Raw genomic sequence first — 24,904 nt, forward strand, 5'->3', positions numbered from 1 at the left:
CGTCTCGCACATGTCTCGGATGAAAAGAGGAATAATGTAACACACTGTTGGTAGCCGTCTGTTTCCGGAACAGGGATGTTATAATGTGGTTATTCTCCAACATGACCCTCAAGTCGAGGAATTCCACCATTGTTGTTGATATACTTGAAGAAAGTCGGATGTGCCACGGATTCTCATTCAGCTGGGCAATAAAATCTTCACAAGACGCACGGTCACCTGTCCAGAGAAATAGAACATCGTCGATGTATCTAAACCAATTTGACACGTGCCTCTGGAATGAAGCGATGGGCGCCACCTGTGTCTCCTCCCACCAACCCAAGAACAGGTTGGCGTAGGAGGGGGCACAGCGGGCACCCATCACGGTCCCAGACGCCTGTTTATAGAAAACACGATCGAACACGAAAAAACTATTTTGTAAAACAAAATGTAACAGTTCAAGAAGAAACGAATCGTGCTTTCTATCACCTGTAGAGCGACGATCCAGAAAGTAGGTGACCGCTTGAATTCCCAGATTGTGTTCAATGCACGTGTATAGCGACTCGATGTCCATGGTGACCAAGAGTGTACCAGCCTGTACCTCCACCTGTTCAAGTTGGGTGATCAAGTGCGACGAATCCCTGACGTATGAATCCAAAGTAAGGACATATGGCTGCAAATAAAAGTCCACATAAATACACGGACGTTCATATATGCCCCCTATGCCGGATACTATGGGCCTCCCCGGAGGGTCCACCAAAGACTTGTGTACCTTTGGGAGCATATAGAACGTCGGATTTGTAGGGTGGCGTGTGGTGAGAAAATCCCTCTCGCGTTTCGAAATTATACCAAGATCAAAGGCACGTACAAGAAGTTTGTCCAATTTCCCCTTAAAGGCATCAGTAGGATCTGATGGAAGAATTGCATAGTTGATTCGATTGCCCAACTGTCTGTGGGCCTCTCTCAGATATAATTCAACGGGCCACAACACCACGTTGCCACCCTTATCCGCTTCATGGATAATAAATGAGTTGTTTTTTCTCAGATTAGACAAAGCTCTTTGTTCAGCCTTATTAAGGTTGTTCTGTTGGAATGGTACCACCTTAAGGGCCTGTATGTCACGACGCATGGCTTCAAAGAAAATCTGGATTGCCGGAAACAAGGAAAATGAGGGTGTGGCTTGAGAGGGAAGCCTAGATGGAAATGGCAGTTTCTTACCTCCAAAGGTATCGCCCTCTTCCAAAAGCTCCATAAGGTCTCGAAATACCTGCCTATCCTCCGCAGGCAAGGTGTCGATGACACCAGGCTGATGATACATCAGTTTGAACACCATTTGCCTGCAGAATAGATACACATCCTTCGTGAGCTCAAATTTGTCCAATGCCTTGGTGGGTGAAAAGGAGAGACCCTTGGAAAGGAGACTCACTTCAATCTTAGATAAAGGATATTCAGTTAGATTTATTATTTGTAAATTACCTTGTGAGTCCTGCTCCAGATCCCTGGAACCATGGTCAGTCTCCATCACCACCTCTTCCTGTTCCTTGTGGTTCTGTTGGTTGTTGGGGGCCCCTGTCTCCCACGGGTCTGATGTACCGACCTCCCTGTTGTGCTTGGCGGGTTTGCGTCTCCCTCGTCTGGTGGACCTTCCCTGTCGCTGACGTCCGACGACAAAAAAATCACTGGAAGATAACTCCCTAGTCGTGACATTATGTGCAGTTTGTCCCATCGTGACAGCCCTGCGAAACCTCTGATTGCCATGATGCGACCAACGAAATGCTGCACCACTTTCAAAGTCCTTTCAAAGTCCTTTTTGTCCCTAAGAAATTTCTGTTTTTTACCCCTGATAATGTCCTTCTCGTATCTATCAATGGACTCTTTAAGTTTTTGTTGAAAGGGAAGAACCTGGTTATTCAGGTCAAAAGTTCTCAATTTGGTTTCACAAGCCCTGATTTTATCCTTAATCGTACTCAGTAAGGTTTTATCATGCTCAATTAACATGTTCAAAATAATATCCGAGCACTTCAAAAGGCCGGCTTCCCAAACCCCCTTAAATCCAACGTCAGGTTCCCATGCGGGGAAAATCTGCACCCTCAAGCCCCTCGGTGCAAACCCCATTTTGAGATATTCCTCTAGAGTTTTAATATTCCACCATGTTTTGGTCACAGCTTTATGCAAATTAGTGAGCTCCATCTAGCGCACGCGTACCATCTGTTTCGCATGCATAAGATATAATACATATGTCTTCTGTATACGTATGTCACTATGTTATGGGATTGTTAATTGTGCTTGTGGCGCTGATATTACTGCGCATGCGTTTGGGCTGTGACGTTTGCCTGCAAAAAAAAAAAAAAAAAAAAAAAAAGGGGACCACATGATTTGATCACATGACTCACAATGGCGGCGCCCACCGGCGTCTTCAGGTTGCATAGCGACCTCTCCCTCCTCCTCCGTGCCCATGCTGGTAAGCAATTTTCTCTGATTATAATGGCTATTTAAGACATACCTACCATAGTGTGCCTCACTTTCTCCTGAGGAAGCTACAACTCCTTGTAGCGATACGCATGGGGTCTCCACCCCACCCTTCTCATGTTATTTGCTTTGCCATTTACCCCGTGCAGGACCCCTTGGGTATGTGATTTGCCTTATACTTGTTCCAGACATTTTTTTCTAGGGCAGGTCATTTTCATGCGGCTCTGAGGTATTTGTATGCGGCAATTGTTTTTTGTTTGCTGGAGTCTCATTTAGCATGCTATGCTTACTGCCTGTTATTGATTGAACAAGGTTTTTGGCTATCACACTTGCTCTGATTTATCATGTGGGGTTTTTCTTTGGCTTGCTGAGAGGGTGGGGTGTATTTTGGTTGCATATACCATTGGCACCAAATGTATGTACAAGCTTTTTGCTTTTTAATTGTTTTTAATGAACATCTGTGTGTTTGTATGTCTTTTTTGATATAATAAAATGATATTACATGGTCATTTCTGGTGATCCCACTTTTTGCACATTTTCTTTTTCTCTTGTGTACCTTGACCTGATAGTCCAGGGGCATCACACCTATAGCAGACTATGAATGCATGGTTATGTAGCATCCATGGTGCCTTAGGGTACTCGTCACCGGGCCAGTGGTTCCTTGGGGTACCTGTGACTGGCCTGACCTGGTTTCGTGACCCCGTCAGCTACATGTTAAATAAGAACAGCAAATGGACAAGTGTCCAATACAGATGGGGATGGAAGGAGGGTGACAGGCCCATGGGAAGTGTGTCACCGGTTGCAGCGGTCACTGGGGTCTCGGCCTCCTCTACCGCCAACCCTTCCTGTGACTAGTGCTCTCCCAGGGGCAGTACTGGATAGGGAATGGGGGTGCTTCGCAGTGCCACCCACGGTATGCGGCCAGGAACTAGCCGCCGCTGCACAGTCTCTCTCCAGGGCAGGTGTTATGTGTAGCTGGGATGGTATCGCTCCCCATGGGCGGAGCGGGGTACCCCGGGAGGTTGGTGAGAACGGGGAGGCAGTCCACGGGAGTGCCAGAGCGCAGGGCAGCGGCAATTACTCGCAGAGTCACCGGGTGCGGGTTCCAGTCACTTTACTCACTGGTTCAGGTGGTATCGCACCCCAGGTGCTGGTCCTCGCCATCAGAGACTCCGGTCGCTTCCCGGGCAGGTCAGAGGCTGGATCCTGTTTGATAATCTGTGACCTTTCTCCTCCATGCACAACTCTGTACTTTCCCCCGAGCCTATCCCTTTCCCCAGGCTCCCTCTCTGCTGCCGCACCTCGGCCACCATGACTAGGGCTCTGTACCTCTCTCTTGTGCTCAGTCCCATTCTCTGGCGACTACTCTCTTCTGGTCCATGATTACAGGTACCGGGTCCCGTCTCTATAGATGTTACTGGCCCCCCAGCTTGGTGATGCTGTCTGCTCGTCGTTACATCCAGACAGCTCTGTTCTGCCTCCCTGAAGGCCTGATAGCTTCCCTTCAGGGAGATGCATACGTCTGCTCTGTCTCGTGTCCAAGCTGTTCTAAGGTGAAGTGAAACTGTTTTCTACTCCTAACTTCTCATGCCCCCACCACTTTCCCAAGTTGCTATGGCAACCTGAGCCGGCTAAGAACTGGCTGAGTCACGTCCTGTGTCTGTTGTGAGACTGTGACCGGGGTTATCTATGACGGCCGGTACGTCTCGCCCCGGTTGCGCTCACTCCATGTATAGAAGGCAACTCCACTCCAGGGTTAATCCTGTTTCCCTACAGGCTGAAGTGAGGGTTAAAAGGAAACAGGAACATGGGCGTGGGTCCCTAGTGTGTGAGGGAGTGAACACAACTCCCTGAGTATCTGCCGGAGAAACAAGTGTATGCTGTATTGGACTTGTGGTTTGTGCAATAAACCGTGTGCTGTGACCCTTGGTGCCTAGATCCCGTGTCTTCTGCTACGCAGCCGACCACGCTACCTCACACTGTAGAAACATTATTAACCCTTTCCTAGTGACTGCTTCTCCCTGCTGTATGATGGTGTGAGGTGTGTGTAGAACTTACTAGATTAGCATCTTGACCTGCCAGGGAAGGATATAATGATATACTCTGTAGCGACCAGTCTCAGGGGCGCTACAGTTGCAAATCTATTTAGCAGGTGTCTGGTATACAGCTGAATGTATGAGCTGTAATAAAGTCCATGTAGAAGAGGCGTAGCTAGGGTTTTAAAACAGAGAGGCGAAACATAAGAGTGGTCCCCTAGACAGTTAACCATGTTTGCAACTATGGTGGTGCAGCCTAAGAGTAGTATAGGGCGGTCATTCCCAAACTTCAGTCCTCATGGCCCCCAACAGATCATGTTTTCAGGATTTCCTTAGTATTGCAAAGGTGAGAAAGCCTATGGAATGTCTGATGCCTTTATAGTAATTCCATCACCTATAAAACACTAAGAAAATCTTGAAACATGATCTGTTGGGGACCCTGTTGTGAATGTCAGTTATGCTTTTGCTGCTGTGAGGCTCCCTCTTGTGGCCAGGAATGGTTTGGACAGAGACCAGGTGTGTTGAGCAATGGGCATTTCCATTGCTAACTCTCTGCCTATTTAAAACCTGGTCTGCTGGCAGGCTATGCTGGATGTCAGTTGTTCTTTGTTCACCAGCCTGCTTCATCCTGCTCCAGACCACATCTACCCCAGATAAGTGCTTGGCTCTTTATTTGTTGTTTGGTTCTTTTTGCTCTTATCTGAGTTTGTCATTTGCTGTGGTTATTGTCAGTTTATTTGCATGCAGGAATCTTCCCTCTCAGTTGCTTAGCTGGGAAGCTCCCTGCAGCTATGTTTGGAGTATTGCTCCTATAAGTCCATGTGTTTTTTGCTTCTTGATTTTGTAATGGTTCCTGCTTTCTGTTCATTGGTATGACAAAAGCGCCTTGGGACGGAGTTCAGATCTAGTCATCTGAGGGCTTTTTGTACTATCAGATTTTTGTAGGGTTTTTCTCTGGCCACCATCAGTCCCTTTCCTATCCTGTCCTATTTAGTAAGTAGGGCCTCACCTTTTGCTAATCCTATCATCTATCTGTGTATTGTGTTTTCCTATATCACCGCAGTCTTTGAATGTGGGGGACTTGCTATTCTTTATCAATTTTCTGAGGCAGAGAGTTATTCATCTTTCCTTCCTTTAGGATAGCTAGTTCTCCGGCTGGGTTCGCGGTGCACATGATGTTAGTTCACCCCCCGGCTACTTCTAGTGTTGATGGTTAGTAAGGGGATGGCGGCCAGATTAGTTGCTAATGCTCTTGTCACCTTTTACCAATAATTTATAGTGGTCTTCCATGGTTCCGGATCATAACAGTACATCCGGCCAACAAATTTAAAGGGTACTCTTAAGAAGGAAAAAAAAAAAGAAAAGAAAAAAAAAAAAGCCTGCTGAATTTTTTTTTTTTTTTTTTTTAGTGTTTTTTCCTCTTTTTCCTTGGATTCCGTGGAAGATTTCTTTTTCCTAGCATGGATGAATTGGGTGAGCGTGTTGCTCATCTTGATGCTAAGGTTCGTTATATTGAGTCTTATCTTGCACAGACTCCCCTTGCAGAGCCTAAGATTCCTGTTCCTGATTTTTTTTTGGGAGATAGCTCAAAAATCTCGACCTTCAAAAATAATTGTAAATTATTTTTTGACCTGCGTCCTAAGTCCTCATGGAATCCCGTACAACAGGTCAAGATTGTCATCTCCCTACTGCGTGGTGACCCTCAGGACTGGGCCTTCTCTTTGGCGTCTGATGATCCGATTCTCAGTGATGTGGACTCCTTTTTTCAGGCCTTGGGATTATTATATGAGGAACCCAATATTGTGGACCAAGCAGAAAAGGCCTTGTTGTCCTTAACTTAGGGTCTGGATTCTCCAGAAACTTTTTGTCAGACATTTCGAAAGTGGGCGGTCCTTACCAAATGGAATGATGACACGCTTGCAGCTCTTTTTCGGAAGGGTATTGCTGATAATGTGAAGGATGTAATGGTGGGATTCCCCGTCCCTTCTGGTCTTGATGCCTCTCTGACCTAAGCCATTCAGATCGATAGGCGGTTATGTGAGCGCAGGAAGATACCTGCTGGTATTGTGCCTGTGGAACTACCTTTGGAGCCTATGGAGTGTGATAGGGTCCTTTCTAATGCTAGTCGGCAGGGGTTCAGACGGAAGAATAGACTGTGCTTCTATTGAGGAGACGCTTCTCATAATATCTCTGACAGCCCTAAATGGGAAAGGAGATTGGCTAGTTCTGTTACTGTGGGTTCTTTGCAACCAAAGTTTCTTTTGTCTGTCACCTTGATTTGCTCATTGTCTTCACTTTCTGCATTGGCCTTTGTAGACTCAGGGGCAGCGCTCAATTTGATGGATTTTGGGTTTGTTAGGGATTGTGGTTTTCCCATGGTTCCTTTGCAAACTCCTATGCCTTTAAGGGGCATTGATGCTACCACTTTGGCTGAAAATAAACCCCAATTTTGGACCCAGGTGACTATGAGAGTTGCACCAGCGCATCAGGAAACTTGTACATTTTTAGTATTGCATAATCTACAGGATACATTGGTACTAGGATTTCCGTGGTTGCAGACCCATAATCCAGTTCTTGACTGGAGATCCTTGTCGGTAGCTAGTTGGGGTTGTCAAGGTGTGCATCAGGACCATTCCGTGTCGTCCACGTCTACTCAGGCAGTTGATGTTCCGGCCTTCTTGTCTGATTTCCGTGATGTATTCAATGACCAGGAATCTGATTCTCTGCCCCCAAACAGGGACTATGACTGTGCCATTGAGCTGGTGCCCGGTTGTAAATTTCCCAAGGAGCGGATTTTTAACTTATCTGTGCCCGAACATGATGCCATGCGGTCATACATCAGGGAATCATTGGAGAAGGGGCACATTCGGCCCTCTTCTCCTTTGGGTGCTGGCTTTTTCTTTGTTGCTAAGAAAGATGGGTCGTTGAGACTTTGTATTGATTACCGTCTTCTTAATAAAATTACGATCAAATATCAGTACCCTTTGCCTCTGATGTCTGATCTTTTCTCTAGAGTGAAGAGTGCCAAATGGTTTACGAAACTGGATCTTAAGGGTGCGTATAATCTCATCCGTATTAAGGAGGGTAATGAATGGAAGACGGCTTTTAATACTCCTGAGGGGCATTTTGAGTACCTAGTGATGCCTTTTGGGCTCACTAATTCCGTCTTCCAGGCCTTCATATTTTTTGGGACCTTATTGATAAATTTTTGATTGTTTATTTGGATGACATCTTGATTTTTTCTGATGATTGGGACTCTCATGTTGGGCAAGTACGGGCTGTTTTTCCAGATACTTAAGGATAATGCACTGTACGTTAAGGGGTCAAAGTGCCTCTTTGGGGTGCAAAGGATTTCCTTTTTGGGGTTCATCTGGTCTCCCTCCGCTATTGAAATGGACCCGGTTAAGGTTCAGACTATTTACGACTGGGTGCAACCGACTTCTCTAAAATCCCTGCAGCAGTTTTTGGGGTTTGCTAATTTTTACCGTAAATTTATAGCCAATTTTTTTGCCATTGTCAAATCTCTGACAGATTTGACCAAGAAGGGAGCTGATGCTGAGCATTGGACCCCAGAGGCGATTGTGGCTTCCCAGGAGCTTAAAAGCCGATTCACTTTCTGCCCCAGTCCTGCAGCAACCTGATGTGTCTCGCCCATTTCAGGTTGAGATCAATGCCTCAGAGATCGGAGCAGGAGATGTTCTGTCTCAACAAGATGCTACTTCGGGTAAACTTAAGCCCTGTGCCTTTTTCTCTCGGAAGTTTGCTTCTTCTGAACGGAATTATGATGTGGGGAACCGGGAATTATTGGCTATGAAGTGGGCATTTGAAGAGTAGAGACATTGGTTGTAGGGGGCTAGACATCAAGTTGTGGTGCTTACGGACCACAAGAATCTTACCTATCTGGAATCTGCCAAGAGGTTGAATCCTCGGCAGGCCAGGTGGGCTTTGTTTTTTACTCGGTTTAATTTTGTGGTCTCTTTTTTGCCAGGCAGCAAGAATGTTAAGGCCGATGCCCTTTCCATGAGTTTCTGTGCTGACTCTTTGGAGGTTGTCGAGCCGTCTACTATCCTGAATGATGGTGTAGTTCTCTCGGACATTTCACCTGATCTTCGGTTGGCACTGGCGGAATTTCAGGGGGATAAACCTGAGAGATATCCCTCTTGTGGCCAGGAATGGTTTGGACAGAGACCAGGTGTGTTGAGCAATGGGCATTTCCATTGCTAACACTCTGCCTATTTAAACCCTGGTCTGCTGGCAGGCTATGCTGGATGTCAGTTGTTCTTTGTTCACCAGCCTGCTTCATCCTGCTCCAGACTAGTTCTACCCCAGATAAGTACTGAGCTCTTTATTTGTTGTTTGGTTCTTTTTGCTCTTATCTGAGTTTGTCATTTACTGTGGTTATTGTCAGTTTATTTGCATGCAGGGATCTTCCCTCTCAGTTGCTTAACTGGGAAGCTCCCTGCAGCTATGTTTGGAGTATTGCTCTTATTAGTCCATGTGTTTGTTGCTTCTTGAATAGTAATGGTTCCTGCTTTATGTTCATTGGTATGACAAGAGCGCCTGGTATAGGACGGAGTTCAGCTCTAGCGATCTGAGGGCTTTTTGTACTATCAGGTTTTTGGATTTTTGTAGGGTTTTTCTCTGGCCACCATCAGTCCCTTTCCTATCCTGTCCTATTTAGTCAGTAGGGCCTCACCTTTTGCTAATCCTATCATCTATCTGTATATTGTGTTTTCCTATATCACCGCAGTCTTTGAATGTGGGGGGGCTTGCTATTCTTTATCTATTTTCTGAGGCAGAGAGTTATTCATCTTTCCTTCCTTTAGGATATCTAGTTCTCCGGCTGGGTTCACGGTGCACAGGATGTTAGTTCACCCCCCCCGCCTACTTCGTGTTGATGGTTAGTAAGGGGATGGCGGCCAGATTAGTTGCCAATGCTCTTGTCACCTTTTACCAATGATTTATGGTGGTCTTCCATGGTTCCGGATCATAACACTTTTGTGTTATAAAAGAGTGTTAGCAAGGACTTGGGGAGTTACAAAAGAAAGAAAATAAGGAATAAAGCAGGACATTTATTCTTGCTGACCTTCCCCGCAGCTGTAACGCTGTTTCCACGTCCGATCATTAGCTCTCATACATATGGACTGCTTCCTCCACCCACCGTCAGTCCCGGTGTCTGTGGTTGGAAGCAGTCAGACCGCAACACCACCCTCTGTGACAGCATCTGTGATTGGTTGGAATCACACAGGCTGTCTGCTTCCCTATAGTGGTGTAAAAAATAAAAAAATAAATAAAAAAATGATGCAGGGTGTCCAATATATATTGATACCCAGCGCAGATAATGCCAACGGCTACAGGTTGCAGTCCCATCCATGCATGTTAACTTGGCTGAGTATCAAAATACAAAGCACCCCATGCGGCTTTTTTACATTGTTGAAATAATTTCAAAAAACGACATGCAGTCTCCCTTAATTTTGATACTTATGCCAAATAAAACAGACAGCTATGGGCTGGTATTCTCAAGCTGTGGAGGCCCATGTTTATTGGGCCCTCCAAACTAAAAATAGCAGCCTGCAAATGCCCAGAATTATCGCATCCATTAGATGCGACAATTTTGAGGCTTTACCCGTTCATCCCAATTGCCCTGGTGTGGTGGCAATCGGGGTAATATAAGGGGTTAATAACAACTGTGTCAAAAATCACAGCTGCAATAAGCCCTGGATTAGAAATGGCGAGGGGTCCATGAGATCCCCAATTAATAATCCTGTAAGTAAAAACAAATAAACAAAAATCACACCGAAAAAATCCTTCAGTTAAAAAACAAAATCAACACCCTTTTTCTCCAATTTATTGACTACCAAAACATCCAGGTCCAAGGTAATTCACACCATGATGTCCCGCGATGATCCCGGCTCTGCTACATACTGAAGTTGCAGCTTGTGGGCACATTATAGAATGTGATGTCACCACTAACAGCTGTAGCTCAGTCAGTGTCTGCCTGAAGCCGCAGCAGGCGGTCATGTTGTCTAATGGGCCCTCGCTCTGTGATCTCAGTATATATAAGAGCCGGGATCTTTGTGGGACATCATGCTGTGAATTACGTTGGAGCTGGATCTTTTGGGGGTTAATAAATTGTTTTACTTTTTAAATAAAGGATTTTTTTTGTGTGTTAGGTTTATTTTTTTTTTTACTTACAGGGTTAATAACGGGGTCATAGACCCCTAACCATTACTAAACCATTGTTTAGTGACAGCTGTTGCGATTGACAAATCATTGCTGTCATTAAGCCATTACCCTGATTGCCACCGCACCAGGATGAGTTGTGTATTTTGAGATATAGCCAAGATAACGTGAACGGCTGGGGGCTGCAGCCTGTAGCTGTCTGCTTTATCTGCGCTGGGTATAAATATACAAGGACCCTACGTCATTTAATTTAGTTATTTATTTTTTCACTCCATTAGGGGACCCAGACAACCTTTATGAGGGCAACCAATCAGAGACACTGACACGCCGGTAGTCTGACTGCAACCAATCACAGACGTTGTCACAGACGGTGGGCGGGGAAAGCAGTGAATATGTATGAGATGTAATGAGCGGACCCATAAGCAGTGTGAGAGCCGCATGTGCGAAGACTGGTAAGTATGTCCTGCTTTATCCATTTTGCTTCCTTTTTTTGACTTAACCCACACAGGAACCAGACATACAGGTATACATCTGTGTTCATGTATGGGACGATGTATGGGACGATACAATGGAGTGATGGTTCCAGTCACTCCATTATAGAAAATCAAACTAACATTCAACAGTTTGCGAGATTGCGGTTTGTTTAGGCAAAGTGTAATGACTACAGATTTATTGGTAATGGAGTGGTCATGATTGTACATTATTCACAACTATTATCAATATCTCATAGTTTCAAAAAACATTTTTCAAAATATACGAAAGACTGACAAGAGTTAGTAAATTGTGAAGTGAATAGTGTAGTTACCTCCCATATTTGGCTGCAGTCGATTCTGACCATTGACTGGATGCAGTAACGTCTTCGTCTGGAATTTGTCTTCCAGTCATACCCAATGGGTAACGGCAGACAGCTAGAAATGAAAGAAATGGTGAAAACTCAAGTGCAGTTCGACTTCTGTATCAGCTAAATAAAAAGGCGGAATACTGATCATATATTTATTCTTATATAGGTAGTTTGATATATATAATGCGGTTTAGACAGTGTTGTATTTGTGCATACAGAAAAAGATAACCGAAAATTCTTGATGTTTTTTGTTGCAGTTTTTAATATCATATCACAAAGCATATAATTTTGAGGCTAAGTTTCCATGATTAGTATTTGGTGAGCTTTTGATGTACATTTTTTGCAGCATTTCTGAACCAATTGGATAAATTAGGATACTTTGACTTTTTATTGTATTTTTTCCCACATCCATTTTTATAACGTTTTATTTGGCTGTGGTTTTTGTCTCCTTTTCATATGACATGTTTTAAACAAAACTGTGTTTGGATACTTTCTGTTACTTAGTTGTTTAAAACTTTATTAACAAAGTAATTTGCAAAGTACATGCAATTTTAATGTTTCCTCACTTAAAAATGTGACTTTACCGCAGATTTCATCATCTATTTCAACTCTATAGGAAAAATCTGCAAATAAAACTCATGTTTTATTTAGAGAAATTGAGATGTTGTGGATTTCACAAACACACCACAAGTCAGTAAGCACAATATGCATCCCTTTCACTCTGGTGGAAATGTAATACGCAGCATTGTTTGCATAGCGAAAATATGCAGCGTCAAAAACACACCAAATACTCACCATGGAAATTTAGCCTAAGAGGAATCTAGAAATCAGATACAAGTGCATCTCAATAAATTAGAATATCTTCAAAAAGTTAATTTCAGTAATTCAATACAAAAAGAAAAACACATATTAGGCCTCTTTCACACGTCCGTGCCTCCGGTACGTGTTTGGCAGTTTTCTCACGTACCGGAGACATGTACACACGGAGACCTAGGTATTCCTATGGTTTTGGACAGACGTAAGTATTTGCGCACGGGACGTGTGTCCGTTTCGTACTTACATGTGTCCGTGAGTTTCTCACGCCGACATGTCCGTTTTCTCTCCGGCATCACGGGTGTCACACGGAACGCAAACGTGTCACACGTAACACACACGGACCACACGGATGTGTTCCGTGTGACATGCACTGGAGAGAAGACATGTGTCTGTGAGAAAAAAAAACAAAACTTTACTCACCTTCTCCTGCCCTCCTGTCTCTGCCGTTGCTGTCACTTGCTACCGACCGCTGCTCATTATGCTCATTGAATATTCACTTCATTGCGGGGAGTCGGCAGGACCGGAGACCAAAGATCAGCACCACGGACAGCGACGCCAGGAACAGGTGAGCAGAAAGTGTCTGTTCTCCATGTGTTATCACGGATAACACACGGAGAACACACGTAGGCCATAAACACGGCCCACGGAGGGGAAAACGCACCTTTGACACGTCCGTGAAAAACGTGCGTGGTTTTTAACGGACGTGTGAAAGAGGCCTCATGTAGAGTCATTACACACAGTGTGGACAGGTGCTAAGTCCTGCTGGAAAATGAAATTTCCATCTCCAAATACCTTGTCGACAGAGGGAATCATGAAGTGCGCTAAAATTTCCTGGTAGATGGCTGCGCTGACTTTGGTCTTAATAACACACAGTGGTCCTACACCAGCAGATAACATGACTCCCCAAACCATCATTGATTGTGGAAACTTCACACTCAACCTCAAGCAGCTTGGATCGTGACCTCTCCACTCTTCCTCTAGACTCTAGGACCGCGATTTCCAAATGAAATGCAAAATTTATATTCATCTGAAAACAATATCTTGGACCACTGAGCAAAAGTCCAGTTCTTTTTCTACTTGGCCCATGTTAGACGCTTCTGGCGTTGTTTATTGGTCATGAGTGGCTTGACACAATGAATGTGACACTTGTAGCCCACGTCCTGGATACGTCTGTGTATGGTGGCTCTTGAAGCACTGACTTCAGCAGCAGTCCACTTCTTGTGAATCTCCCACAAATTTTTGAATGGCATTTTCTTAACAATCCTATCAAGGCTGCAGATATCCCGGTTGCTTATGCACCTTTCTCTACCACGCTTTTTCCTTCCACTTAACTTTCCCTTAATATGCTTCGATACAGCACTCTGTGAACAGCCAGCTTATTTAGCAATGACCTTTTGTGGCTGACCCTCCTTGTGGAGTGTGTCAATGAATGCCTTCTGGACAAATGTCAAGTCAGCAGTTTTCCCCATGATTGTGTAGCCTACTGAACCAGACTAAGGGACCATTTTAAACACTTAGGAAGCCTTTGCCGGTGTTTTGTGGTAATTATTCAAATTTTCTGAGATGACTTCTGGGTGTTCATTGGCTGTAAGCCATAATCATCAACATCAACAGAAATAAACACGTTAATAGATCCCTCTGTGTGTAATGACTCTATATGTGTTTACCTTTTTGTATTGAATTACTGAAATAAATTAACTTTTTGAGGATATCCTAATTTATTGAAATGCACCTGTATATTTGCAATGCACATTTCAACACCATGTTGCATTCGCAGAGACCCTGAGGGGCAACAAAAACCCAGAGACTTCACAAGTGACCGCATTTGACAAGCTAAATCCCATAATGAATCAATCTATGAGTGTAGTGAGAATTTTTAACCCACAAACTGCATCACATAATTTTATAAATTTTGGGTGTGAAAACAAGAAACTCGGGATTTTTCAGCTAAAATTTTTCTTCAGCCTCAAAGTTTTAATTCACACAAAGGTTAATAGTAAAAAATGGACAGGACTTTTTATTATGCAATTTTTACTGGTCGTGGCAGTACCCCATATGTTGTTGTACACTACTGTTTGAGCACATGGTGGTAACCAGATAGGAAGGAATGTCACTTGGCTTTAAGAATGCAAACTCTGTTATAGAAGTAACCGCCCATAATCTCGTGACCGCGCTTTCCCCTCTGCCTCCACCGTTCTGCGCAAGCGCAGGCCTGCTGACCCCACGTTAGCTCTTTCCCATCTTGCCCTGGAGCGCGGTCACGAGATTATGGGTGGTTACTTGCTGATGAAAATCACAGCGCCGCCCATAATCTAAAGCCTGCGCAACACGTCACCAGCGGTCACACTGGGCACAGTGCTCATTCACGAGAGATAGGCACTGGGCATGCGCGGGAACCTCTGGACCACTGGGCAGTGTCCACAGCTATGGAAATGAGCGATGGGGGACGGCCTAAAGCGGCAGGAGGCAGAATAACGGACACCAGGCAGCCCGCCCCCGTGTTCCATTTACAGTATTTGCATACAAAAAGCTACGACTTTATAAAGTATTTCTTTTGGTCTAAAAGGGGGCACAATAATGTGGCACCCTGGACAAGCCAGGTCATCACAGGTACTGCAACAACACACCCCACACCCCGGTTAGGCACATCAGTCACACACAAATCCTTGTTGCCTCCCTCCAGGGGCTGATGTCCACACCAGGTGCGGTGGAGCCAGGCGGTTGGCCCCACCCACTGAGGAGTTCACAGTCCTGGAGGCGGGAAAGGAAGTCAGAGTAGTGAGAAGTGAGAGAGAAGTAAGGAGTGCAGTTAGGGAGAGTGAAGGAGTAAGTGGCAAGTGAGGAGCAGTCTGACCGTGTCTGGGTACATACAGCAAGGTTGGCAGACGGTGGTGGCCGTCTGCAGGACCTGATTGAAGGCAACTGTCCAAACTGTGAAGGGAAATACAGTCACCGCCAAGGCTACAATTCCCAGGGCCAGAGCCTGCGGGCAAAAGGAGCTCCTCCGGCGCCTATCCAAGCTGGGGAGTGGGTTACTGGTGGGAAGCCATCGGGGCCGAAAACACACTACAGGTGCAGGGAAAGGCAGCCACCGCCAACCTACCGGGAGTGACCACTGCAGCCGGCTGCGGGACCCGTCCATCCAGCCGTTTGTTTTACCAGAGACTCCGTATACGTTATTGGCTGAGTGAGTACCACCGTGCCGTCTGGCACTGCGCTGCCCCCACGACCCTGCACCCCACTAAACCCTGCCATCCACATTCCAGTCACCTCACCGGGCCTCGGGACCACCAAAACCCCCTACCCATGGAGGGGAGAGAAAACATCTTGGCTGCTCCCTGTCATCACTCCCGGGATCCCCGTCCAGAGCAGCGGTGGTGTCCCAACCTCACCACAAACCGTGGGTGGCGTCACGGACCGACTTCCCAAACCCCAAAAACTATCCCCTTTCACTCACGGGCGAGGAGCGCCGCTCGAGTCCCCGGATCAAGCTCACCGCTCGAGCCACTGAGCAGCAAGCAGCAGGCAGCAGCAGCGCCGGACCTGAGCGTGGTGAGCGCAGCGCCCTCCTCCCCACTCGCGACAACTTGGCGTCACAAACAGGATCTTACCATTCTACCGCCTGGTAGAAGTGCGCCTTGTATCCCGCCGGAGGTGTCCGGCCGAAAAATTTCAGAATCCGCCATCTTGGGCGCGAAGAGTTCCCCGCTTGAGCGTCTTCCCAAGCAGTGGAGGCGCAAAAGCCGAAGCTCTGCCCCTGAAGAGGAGGTGCTGGGAAGAAACCAAGGGGGACGCAGATGAAGAGATGGCAGCGTCCTTGGGCTGGAGCGCGGGAGCGCCCGCCACCGGAGCATCTAAGCTCTGGGGGAGCCGAGGCGGAGTAGCCTTTGAAGAATGCGGCCCGGGTGAGCTCCCCGCCGGGACCGCTGCTTGGCTGGAGCGGAAGCTGGGCCAGTTCTGCTTGAAGGTGAGGGCGAGGGCTTGCAGCAGTTGCTGGATTGGAAGGCTGAGATGTGCAGAATGGTTGCCGTGGTATGAGCCCGTGAGCAGGGAGCCATGGCGGCCGTGCTGCGTCGCGATCAGGCCACCCAAACTCCTGAACCAGCCTTGATTGCGTGGGAGCCGGGTGCCCGTACCGTGGCAGGAGGTCCGGAGAGAGTGCCGCTGATGGAGGAGGGGGTCCCGAGCACGCTGCCCCCGCCGCCGTTCCCAACGGCGATCAGTGGTTCTGGACTGCATTGCCTATGGAAAGAGAACCCGATGTACTGTCCGGTCCCTGAGTGAGCCGACCCCCTGCGGTGGTAGCCGCCCCTAAGTCAGCGGTCCCTCCGCTGCAAGTTGTCCCCATTGGGACCACCAGTACCGTTGTTAAGTGAGTAAATGAAAATGAATCAACCGAACTGTAACCTGATTAGCAACCGTGATTGAAAAGGCCTTTGCCGGCAAGTTGTCCCTGAAGGGATCCTTTGCACCGTTGGCGTAAGGAACTACTTACGGACACGCCCGAGAACTTGCAGGGCAACCACAAACTTGTGGCATGTAAATAATTTCTGGCCTTTATTCCGTGGCCGCCTCCGGAGAGGCTGTTTTGGAGAATGGGCCTGGAGGAAAGTGATGGCCCAGGCCCGCCACTACCGTAACCGGTGGCGATCCTCCGGGGGTCCCCCATGGACGTGGGTCCCCTGAAAGAGACCGTACCCGCTCGGGCAGCCTGGTGATGGACTGGGGCAAGGGGTGCTGCTCACTTCTTAGGGGCAGCATCAGGGCCAGGTTGTTTGGGCGGGGGGAGAGCGGAAGCCGTGTATTGTTAATAAAAATGTACCGTTAGTAACGTTAAAGAAAGTCCCTCCCGTTAAGGGAAGTTTCATAAAAGTATGCTTATGTTTGATGTTTTACCTGTTCCTACCTCTTTTACAGTTACAAAATAAAACCGGTAATGGACGGGCAGCCCGCGGACGGTCTGCATTTAACCAAGGGGGAATGTGGCGCCCTGGACAAGCCAGGTCGTCACAGATACTGCAACAACAAACCCCACACCCCGGTTAGGCACATCAGTCACACACAAATCCTTGTTGCCTCCCTCCAGGGGCTGATGTCCACACCAGGTGGGGTGGAGCCAGGCGGTTGGCCCCACGTTAGCTCTTTCCCATCTTGCCCTGGAGCGTGGTCACGAGATTATGGGTGGTTACTTGCTGATGAAAATCACAGCGCCGCCCATAATCTAAAGCCTACGCAACACGTCACCAGCGGTCACACTGGGCACAGTGCTCATTCACGAGAGATAGGCACTGGGCATGCGCGGGGACCTCTGGAGCACTGGGCGGTGTCCACAGCTATGGAAATGAGCGATGGGGACGGCCTAAAGCGGAAGGAGGCAGAATAACGGACACCAGGCAGCCCGCCCCCGTGTACCATTTACAGTATTTGCATACAAAAAGCTACGACTTTATAAAGTATTTCTTTTGGTTTTAAAAGGGGGCACAATAATGTGGCACCCTGGACAAGCCAGGTCGTCACAGGTACTGCAACAACACACCCCACACCCCGGTTAGGCACATCAGTCACACACAAATCCTTGTTGCCTCCCTCCAGGGGCTGATGTCCACACCAGGTGGGGTGGAGCCAGGCGGTTGGCCCCACCCACTGAGGAGTTCACAGTCCTGGAGGCGGGAAAGGAAGTCAGAGTAGTGAGAAGTGAGAGAGAAGTAAGGAGTGCAGTTAGGGAGAGTGAAGGAGTAAGTGGCAAGTAAAGAGCAGTCTGACCGTGTCCGGGTACGTGGCCCGGGCACATACAGCAAGGTTGGCAGACGGTGGTGGCCGTCTGCAGGAGAGGCCGATCGACGCGGAACCGTGGGACCGGTGTCGGGCGGTGGCCCGCCGGTACCGAACCGGGGAGCGAAGAGAAGCCAGCACCATTCGGCAGGGCCTACGGACCCCGACCAGGCTTGGAGTCGCCGTTAAACCGGTCAAATCCGTTAGCGACGGGAACCTCCGGGGTTTCCCAGCAGCAAAGACCCGATTGAAGGTAACCGTCCAAACCGTGAAGGGAAATACAGTCACCGCCAAGGCTACAATTCCCAGGGCCAGAGCCTGCGGGCAAAAGGAGCTCCTCCGGCGCCTATCCAAGCTGGGCAGCGGGTTACCGGTGGGAAGCCATCAGGGCCGAAAACACACTACAGGTGCAGGGAAAGGTAGCCACCGCCAACCTACCGGGAGTGACCACTGCAGCCGGCTGCGGGACTCGTCCATCCAGCCGTTTGTTTTATTAGAGACTCCGTATACGTTATTGGCTGAGTGAGTACCACCGTGCTGTCTGGCACTGCGCTGCCCCCGCGACCCTGCACCCCACTAAACCCTGCCATCCACATTCCAGTCACCTCACCGGGCCCCGAGACCACCAAAACCCCCTACCCACGGAGGGGAGAGAAAACATCTCGGCTGCTCCCTGTCATCGCTCCCGGGATCCCCGTCCAGAGCAGCGGTGGTGTCCCAACCTCACCACAAACCGTGGGTGGCGTCACGGACCGACTTCCCAAACCCCAAAAACTATCCCCTTTCACTCACGGGCGAGGAGCGCCGCTCGAGTCCCCGGATCTGGCTCATTGCTCGAGCCACCGAGCAGCAAGCAGCAGGCAGCAGCAGCACCGGACCCGAGCATGGTGAGCGTCACGAACTTTGTTCATTCGGATCTACGTTACCTGGACTACTTATATACTGGGTAAATATTGTTGGCTCAAGTTCATACAATAGTATTACACATGCAAAGAGACCTGTATGGACATTTTGTATTTGGGATTTTATGCTGAAAAGCACATGCTTTATGCTGTTTTGTTGGAGCAGTTTATGAAGGAGTAATAAACCTGCTGGCTTTTAAATGAAAAGTGTTCCTTCCTGTTGCTACCTCTGGAGTGCTGCAAATGAGTGAGTACCCCATTGAACAGTATGTAAACTGGTGTTACTTACACACACACACACACACACTTATTATATTGTATGTACGTATGTATGTATGTATGTATGTATGTATGTGTATATATATATATATATATATATATATATATATATATATATATATATATATATAATTTTTTATTTTTTTTTATTTATTTTAACAGGGAAGCTGTCTATAGATTTAACCCTCCTAAAATGTTAATATGGGCCTGTAGGGCATAGAAAGTTGAATAAGAGAAGGATACCTTGATATCTAAGGTCTGATATCTTATCAAAGAAAAATCCAAATTTTTCTAATATATAAATGAACTGTTAAGATCTATGGGCTGGACACTGATCTCACTGAGAATCTGCCTTCAGAGATTATGAAATGAAAGAGGGCATAATCAGTAGAGATGAGCGAACCACCTGAAGTTCAGTTTGTGTTCGCCAACTTCACCTGTGTTCGCTGAACGGTTCAACAAACATATTCAAACCCATTGAATTCACTGGGAGGCAAAAAGAAAGGCATAGACAACACCTTTATGGGGCCTAAAAGCTGCCAAAACAGCTAAAACCGTTTTACAGTAGAGCCACACTGTTGTGGCACAGCAATTACCTTGCTAGACTATTAAAATAAGAAATATTGTATGAGTGACAGGAGTAGGCCTGTTGCTCAAAGAAACTTGCCTCTACAAACAAGATACAACTAGGAGACCCATCATGGAGTCTCAACATTTCCAAAAAATTAGAGACAGACAGCAGGACAGAGGCATCAATTGCCACACAATAACCATAATGTCTTAGCGCTGCAGTCAAGCATGGACCATACATGAACCAGGGTCTGGCCCAGAATTTATAGTTTTCAAATCAAGAGGTGGGTGGATGAGGGACAGGTGTAGGCCTGTTCCTCTGAGAATCACCCCCGAGGTATCGCCCTCATACACCATAGTTTGGTACCCCAGGGAGGCTCCTGCATTGGCTGTTTACCACGTGGATTTGTCCCCTGATGAACCCCTGGCATCTTTGGGAAGAAACATGTCGGGCTGCGTCGGATATTGTCAGATAAGTCATTTAACTGGTGTCTCGATCCTATTCTGATGGGGTTTAATATCCTTCTATTGGTGTTTGTAATGGCCTGTGCAGGGTTTTGTAGGGTCATTTAGGATCCCCCGTTGGTGAATGGGGGCACCATAACCCTATGGTGTCATACCCTCCATTACTAAGTAGGGAGAGTTTGAGTAGGGATTCAATAGGGCCAGCTTACTCCCATCTCCCATTTAGCATTTGTTATTATGCACCCTGCATTTACCATTTATGTTTGTTATTGTGGTATTTGTGGTCTTTGACCTTTTAATGATATTGTCGCGGGCAGGGGGGTGATTTACCACATCAGGGAAGGCTACCCGAGGCGCTCGAATCCGGGATCGTGGCTGGGGTTCGAGTGGCAGCCGGATTTGGGGGTCGTGCAGTGGCCCGTCGCCCACAACAAAAAAAGGGAGTATTTACAGGGGAAGTTTGTCAGTGACGCCACCCGTGGGTTGTGGTGATGGTTGGTGACACCGCCGCTACCTTGGTATGGGGGTGCCCTGGGCTGATGGAGCGGGGCAGCAAGGTGGAATCCCCTAAACGGGTAGGGGAGGTGTTGTCCCGGGGCCCAGAGGATGGTGAGGGTGCAAGGAGCAGTCTTTAGGAAGGTACCGGTGTACTCACTGTGGTAATAAAACACACAAAGTCCGTATTGTAAACCAAGGCCAGATGTCGGGAGCCTCTGGAGGGGTGTGCTTGGTCCCGCACACGGGCTGACAGGGCAGGGGCCCTTCCTCCTGCACCTGTAGTTTCTTGTGTGGTGACTTAATCCGGATAAAACGTGAGAAGTCCACTCCCTGTGTTTCTGTGTGTTAGGAGCTCTTGCCCGCGAAAACTGACCCTTGGGATCCCTGTGGGCTCTGGCGGATGCCCTATCCCCCGCGTTGGGCTTCCGTTTCGCTCTCTGAGCTACTCATGGGACAAGATCTGGAACCTTGTCCCCTGCTGGCTAATCTGTAAGGTGCTTGAAGCGGTCCTTGCCCTGGGGTCCAGGTAGCCCGACTGTGCACGGCCTCAAGACCGGATCCCCGCTGTCGGCACCGGCGGGCTACAACTCTGCCCGGTCCACTTAAGGTCTCCCGCGACAGGATCTCCGTCGCCTGTAGCCCTGCTCTGCCATCTGCCACCTAGTCAGTTCAGGTAGGCCGTTAGTCCAGGGGCTCCAACCCCTGACTACCCTGTCACTCCACACTCCTCTTACTTCCACTGTCAGAACTATTCTGTCTTGTTCCCTCCCAGAACACCTCAGGACCCCTAGGTGGGCATCTCCATCCGCCTGGTCCCGCCCTCTGGTGTGTCCCTATTGTCCCGGGGGTGACTAGGCTTTTGTGGCTGATGTTACCTGTGTGTGGTGTTGTGTTGGTATGCCAAGGAGGATGGAGTCCTGCACCTGGAAGATTTGTGCAGTCTCTGTGACAACTAGAGTTGAGTGCGGTTTGCGGTTCTCCAGTTCACGGTTCGAGTGGTTTTGGGGGCTGTTCTAGATCGAACTAGAACTCGAGCTTTTTGCTAAAGTTCGATAGTTCTAGTTACGTTCGAGAACGGTTCTAGCAGCAAAAAGCAGGGCTTTTTACAGCTACAGTGTGCAGGAGCCATCGCTGGCAGCCTGCCAGAAGCTGGTAACCAAGATAAACATCGGGTATCCAAGCAAAGCGCTTTGGTTAGTAACCCGATATTTATCCTAGTTATGTGTGCAGGAAGCCCACACTTCCCCGCTCAGCTCACTCCGCCCCCTCCTGCACGCGGAATGTACACACACACACACACACACACACACACTCACATGTCCCCAGCCAAGCAGTCCACGACACTGACGTCCTCAGCGCCACATGACCCCGCTAGGCTCCACCCATTTCGCACTGCGCCGCCAGCACACATGGCTCCACCCACCTGGCACTCTGCACACATGGTCCCGCTAGGCTCCGCCCACCTAACACTCTGCACACATAGTCCCGCTAGGCTCAGCCCACCTGGCACTCTGCACACATGGCGCTGCTGGGCTCCGCCCACCTTGCACTCAGCACACATTACCCCGCTAGGCTCCACCCACCTGACACTCTGCACACATGGCACTGCTAGGCTCCGCCCACCTGGCACTCTGCACACATTACCCCGCTAGGCTCCGCCCACCTGGCACTCTGCACACATTACCCCGCTAGGCTCCGCCCACCTGGCACTCTGCACACATGGCACTGCTAGGCTCCGCCCACCTGGCACTCTGCACACATTACCCCGCTAGGCTCCGCCCACCTGACACTCTGCACACATGGTGTCTTGTCCGCTTGTCACATCACCTTCTCTCGCTTCCGACCCGAGACTGACTAGCGGTGACGTCACGGGCCGCTCGCGATACTTGGCTGTGAAGATGATTGAAGTCAGTGTGCAGGAGATCAGCGCAGGTAATGTACCTCGCTGACAGCAGCACTTGTCATGCCCTGCAGTGACCTGGGCTGAACCATTGATGTTAGCTCAGGTCACTGCACTGCTCTCCCAGCCAATGGGGAACATCCTGCTCTTCATTGACTGGGACAGTGTGGATCGTCATGGGAACCCCTTGGATTATAGCAGACCTGGATTTGTTTTTCTTTCTAATAAATTGGTTAAAGAGGGAATGTATTGGGGAGTGTTTTTTCAAATAAAAATGTGTTTGTCGTCTATTTTTTTTTATTACTGACTGGGTTGGTGATGTCGGGTATCTGATAGACGCCTGACCTCACCAACCCCAGGGCTTGGTGCCAGGTGACATTACACATCTGGTACTAACCCCATATATTACCCCGTTTGCCACCGCACCAGGGCACGAGATGAGCTGGGGCGAAGCACCAGGATTGGCGCATCTAATGGATGCGCCACTTCTGGGGCGGCTGCGGCCTGCTATTTTTAGGCTGGGGAGAGTCCAATAACCATGGACCTCCCTAGTCTGAGAATATCAGACACCAGCTGTCTGCTTTACCTTGGCTGGTGATCCAATTTTGGCGGGACCCCTACGTGTTTTTATTTTAAAATTATTTATTTAATTTAAAATAACAGCGTGGGGTGCCTCAGTTTTGGATTACCAGCCAAGGTGATGCTGCCAGCTGTGGTCTGCAGGCTGCAGCCGTCTGCTTTACCCTAGCTGGCTACAAAAATAGGGGGAACCCTACGTCATTTTTTTGGCTAAATACAAAGCTAAGCACCCCTTAGTGCCACATGAAAGGCACCAAAGGGTGCAAAATTACAAAATGCAGGAGAGTGGGACATTGTGTCTTTCTGCCATTATAATGACAGAAAAGACTGATATGAAGTGTACAAGCACAAGAAAATCACCAGAGCGCTCTACGCTGTGAAAAGCAGTAGAAAATGGCACTGGAGTGATCATGTGACCGCCTCATGTAGGTTGAAGCTATGGATTCTGGGTAAATTTATGTATTTTCCCTCCTTCAGTTTTTTTGCAGTACGCAAAAAAAAACAGAAGGCACACGGATGATAAACAGATGACATACGGACCGTCTACGGAACAGAAACGGATGCCACACGGATGCACCCGTAAAAAAAAACGGACTGTTTTTTGCAGACCGCAAAAATGGATCGGTCCTGTTAATGTAGCCTTATTCTGATTTTCCGTTTATAAACAGCAGGCAGAAATAAGTGAATAGCGCCCCCCAGCTTCAGAAAATCTCCGGGGTTTCAGGCGTAGCTGAGACCCTGGAGATCCTGATTCAGTACGGTTTTTCCGGTCCCCACTCACGTGATCACAGGTATACACCGTACACCGATGATCACGTTACAGTAAATGAGAGTGTCGGTAAAAAATTATTTATCTCCCATCTGGCATGAACAAACATGATAAATCTCCTACCCGGTCCCCTCCGGTCCCCCGGTGTCGCCAAAGTGTCCCCCCTGATGCCTTCCCAGAAATCCAAGATGGCCGCGCGCACAGCAGCGCGCCGGCCGCATTCACCCTACTCCTCTGATTTCTGTCGCATGTGCCATGACACATGCGACAGAAAACTCCGCCCCAGGCCCTGCCAGGTCACCCCCTATAACCCCACCGGTGTTCCCCGGTGTCCCACGGTACCTGTGCAGCGTTGATCCCCCGCGGCCCTCTCCTTCACAATAGACGCTGCCGCATGCACAGAGCGGCTGTCAGCTCAAGTTCCTGTGTTCAGACACAGTGAGTGGTGGTTATGCATCTGTAAGCTAAATGGGTGGCACGGTGGCTCAATAATTAGCACTGCAGTCTTCTGGTGGCTCAGTGGTTAGCACTGGAGTCTTGCAGCGCTGAAGTCCTGGGTTCAATTCCCACCAAGGACACCATCTGCAAGGAGTTTGTATGTTCTCCCCGTGTTTGCGTGCGTTTCCTCCGGGTACTCTGGTTTCCTCCCACACTCCAAAGACATACAGTTAGGGAATTTAGATTCTGAGCCCCAATGGGGACAGTGTTCCCAATGTATGCAAAGCGCTATGGAATTAATAGCGCTAAATAAATGAATAAATTATTATTATTACTGCAATGCCCTGCTCATGAGGTAAGGAACATAGTTGATCATGAGAGCTATATACTACATTTCCAAATGGAGGCATT

The 24,904-nt window shown here is 48.1% G+C and overlaps 1 protein-coding gene across 1 annotated transcript in view; it reads right to left on the bottom strand.

Annotated features, from left to right (window-relative positions):
- The window catches only part of DDR2 (discoidin domain receptor tyrosine kinase 2), a 798,230-nt gene that overhangs the window by 387,360 nt on the left and 385,966 nt on the right, over window positions 1-24,904 (bottom strand). Inside the window, exon 4 of the mRNA XM_075321981.1 lies at window positions 11,470-11,572. Within this exon, the coding sequence (XP_075178096.1) occupies window positions 11,470-11,572 (103 nt within the window). The remainder of the gene's footprint in view (window positions 1-11,469; window positions 11,573-24,904) is intronic.

This window comes from Anomaloglossus baeobatrachus, chromosome 8, assembly GCF_048569485.1.
Source record: "Anomaloglossus baeobatrachus isolate aAnoBae1 chromosome 8, aAnoBae1.hap1, whole genome shotgun sequence".
Classification (NCBI taxonomy): Eukaryota; Metazoa; Chordata; class Amphibia; order Anura; family Aromobatidae; genus Anomaloglossus; species Anomaloglossus baeobatrachus.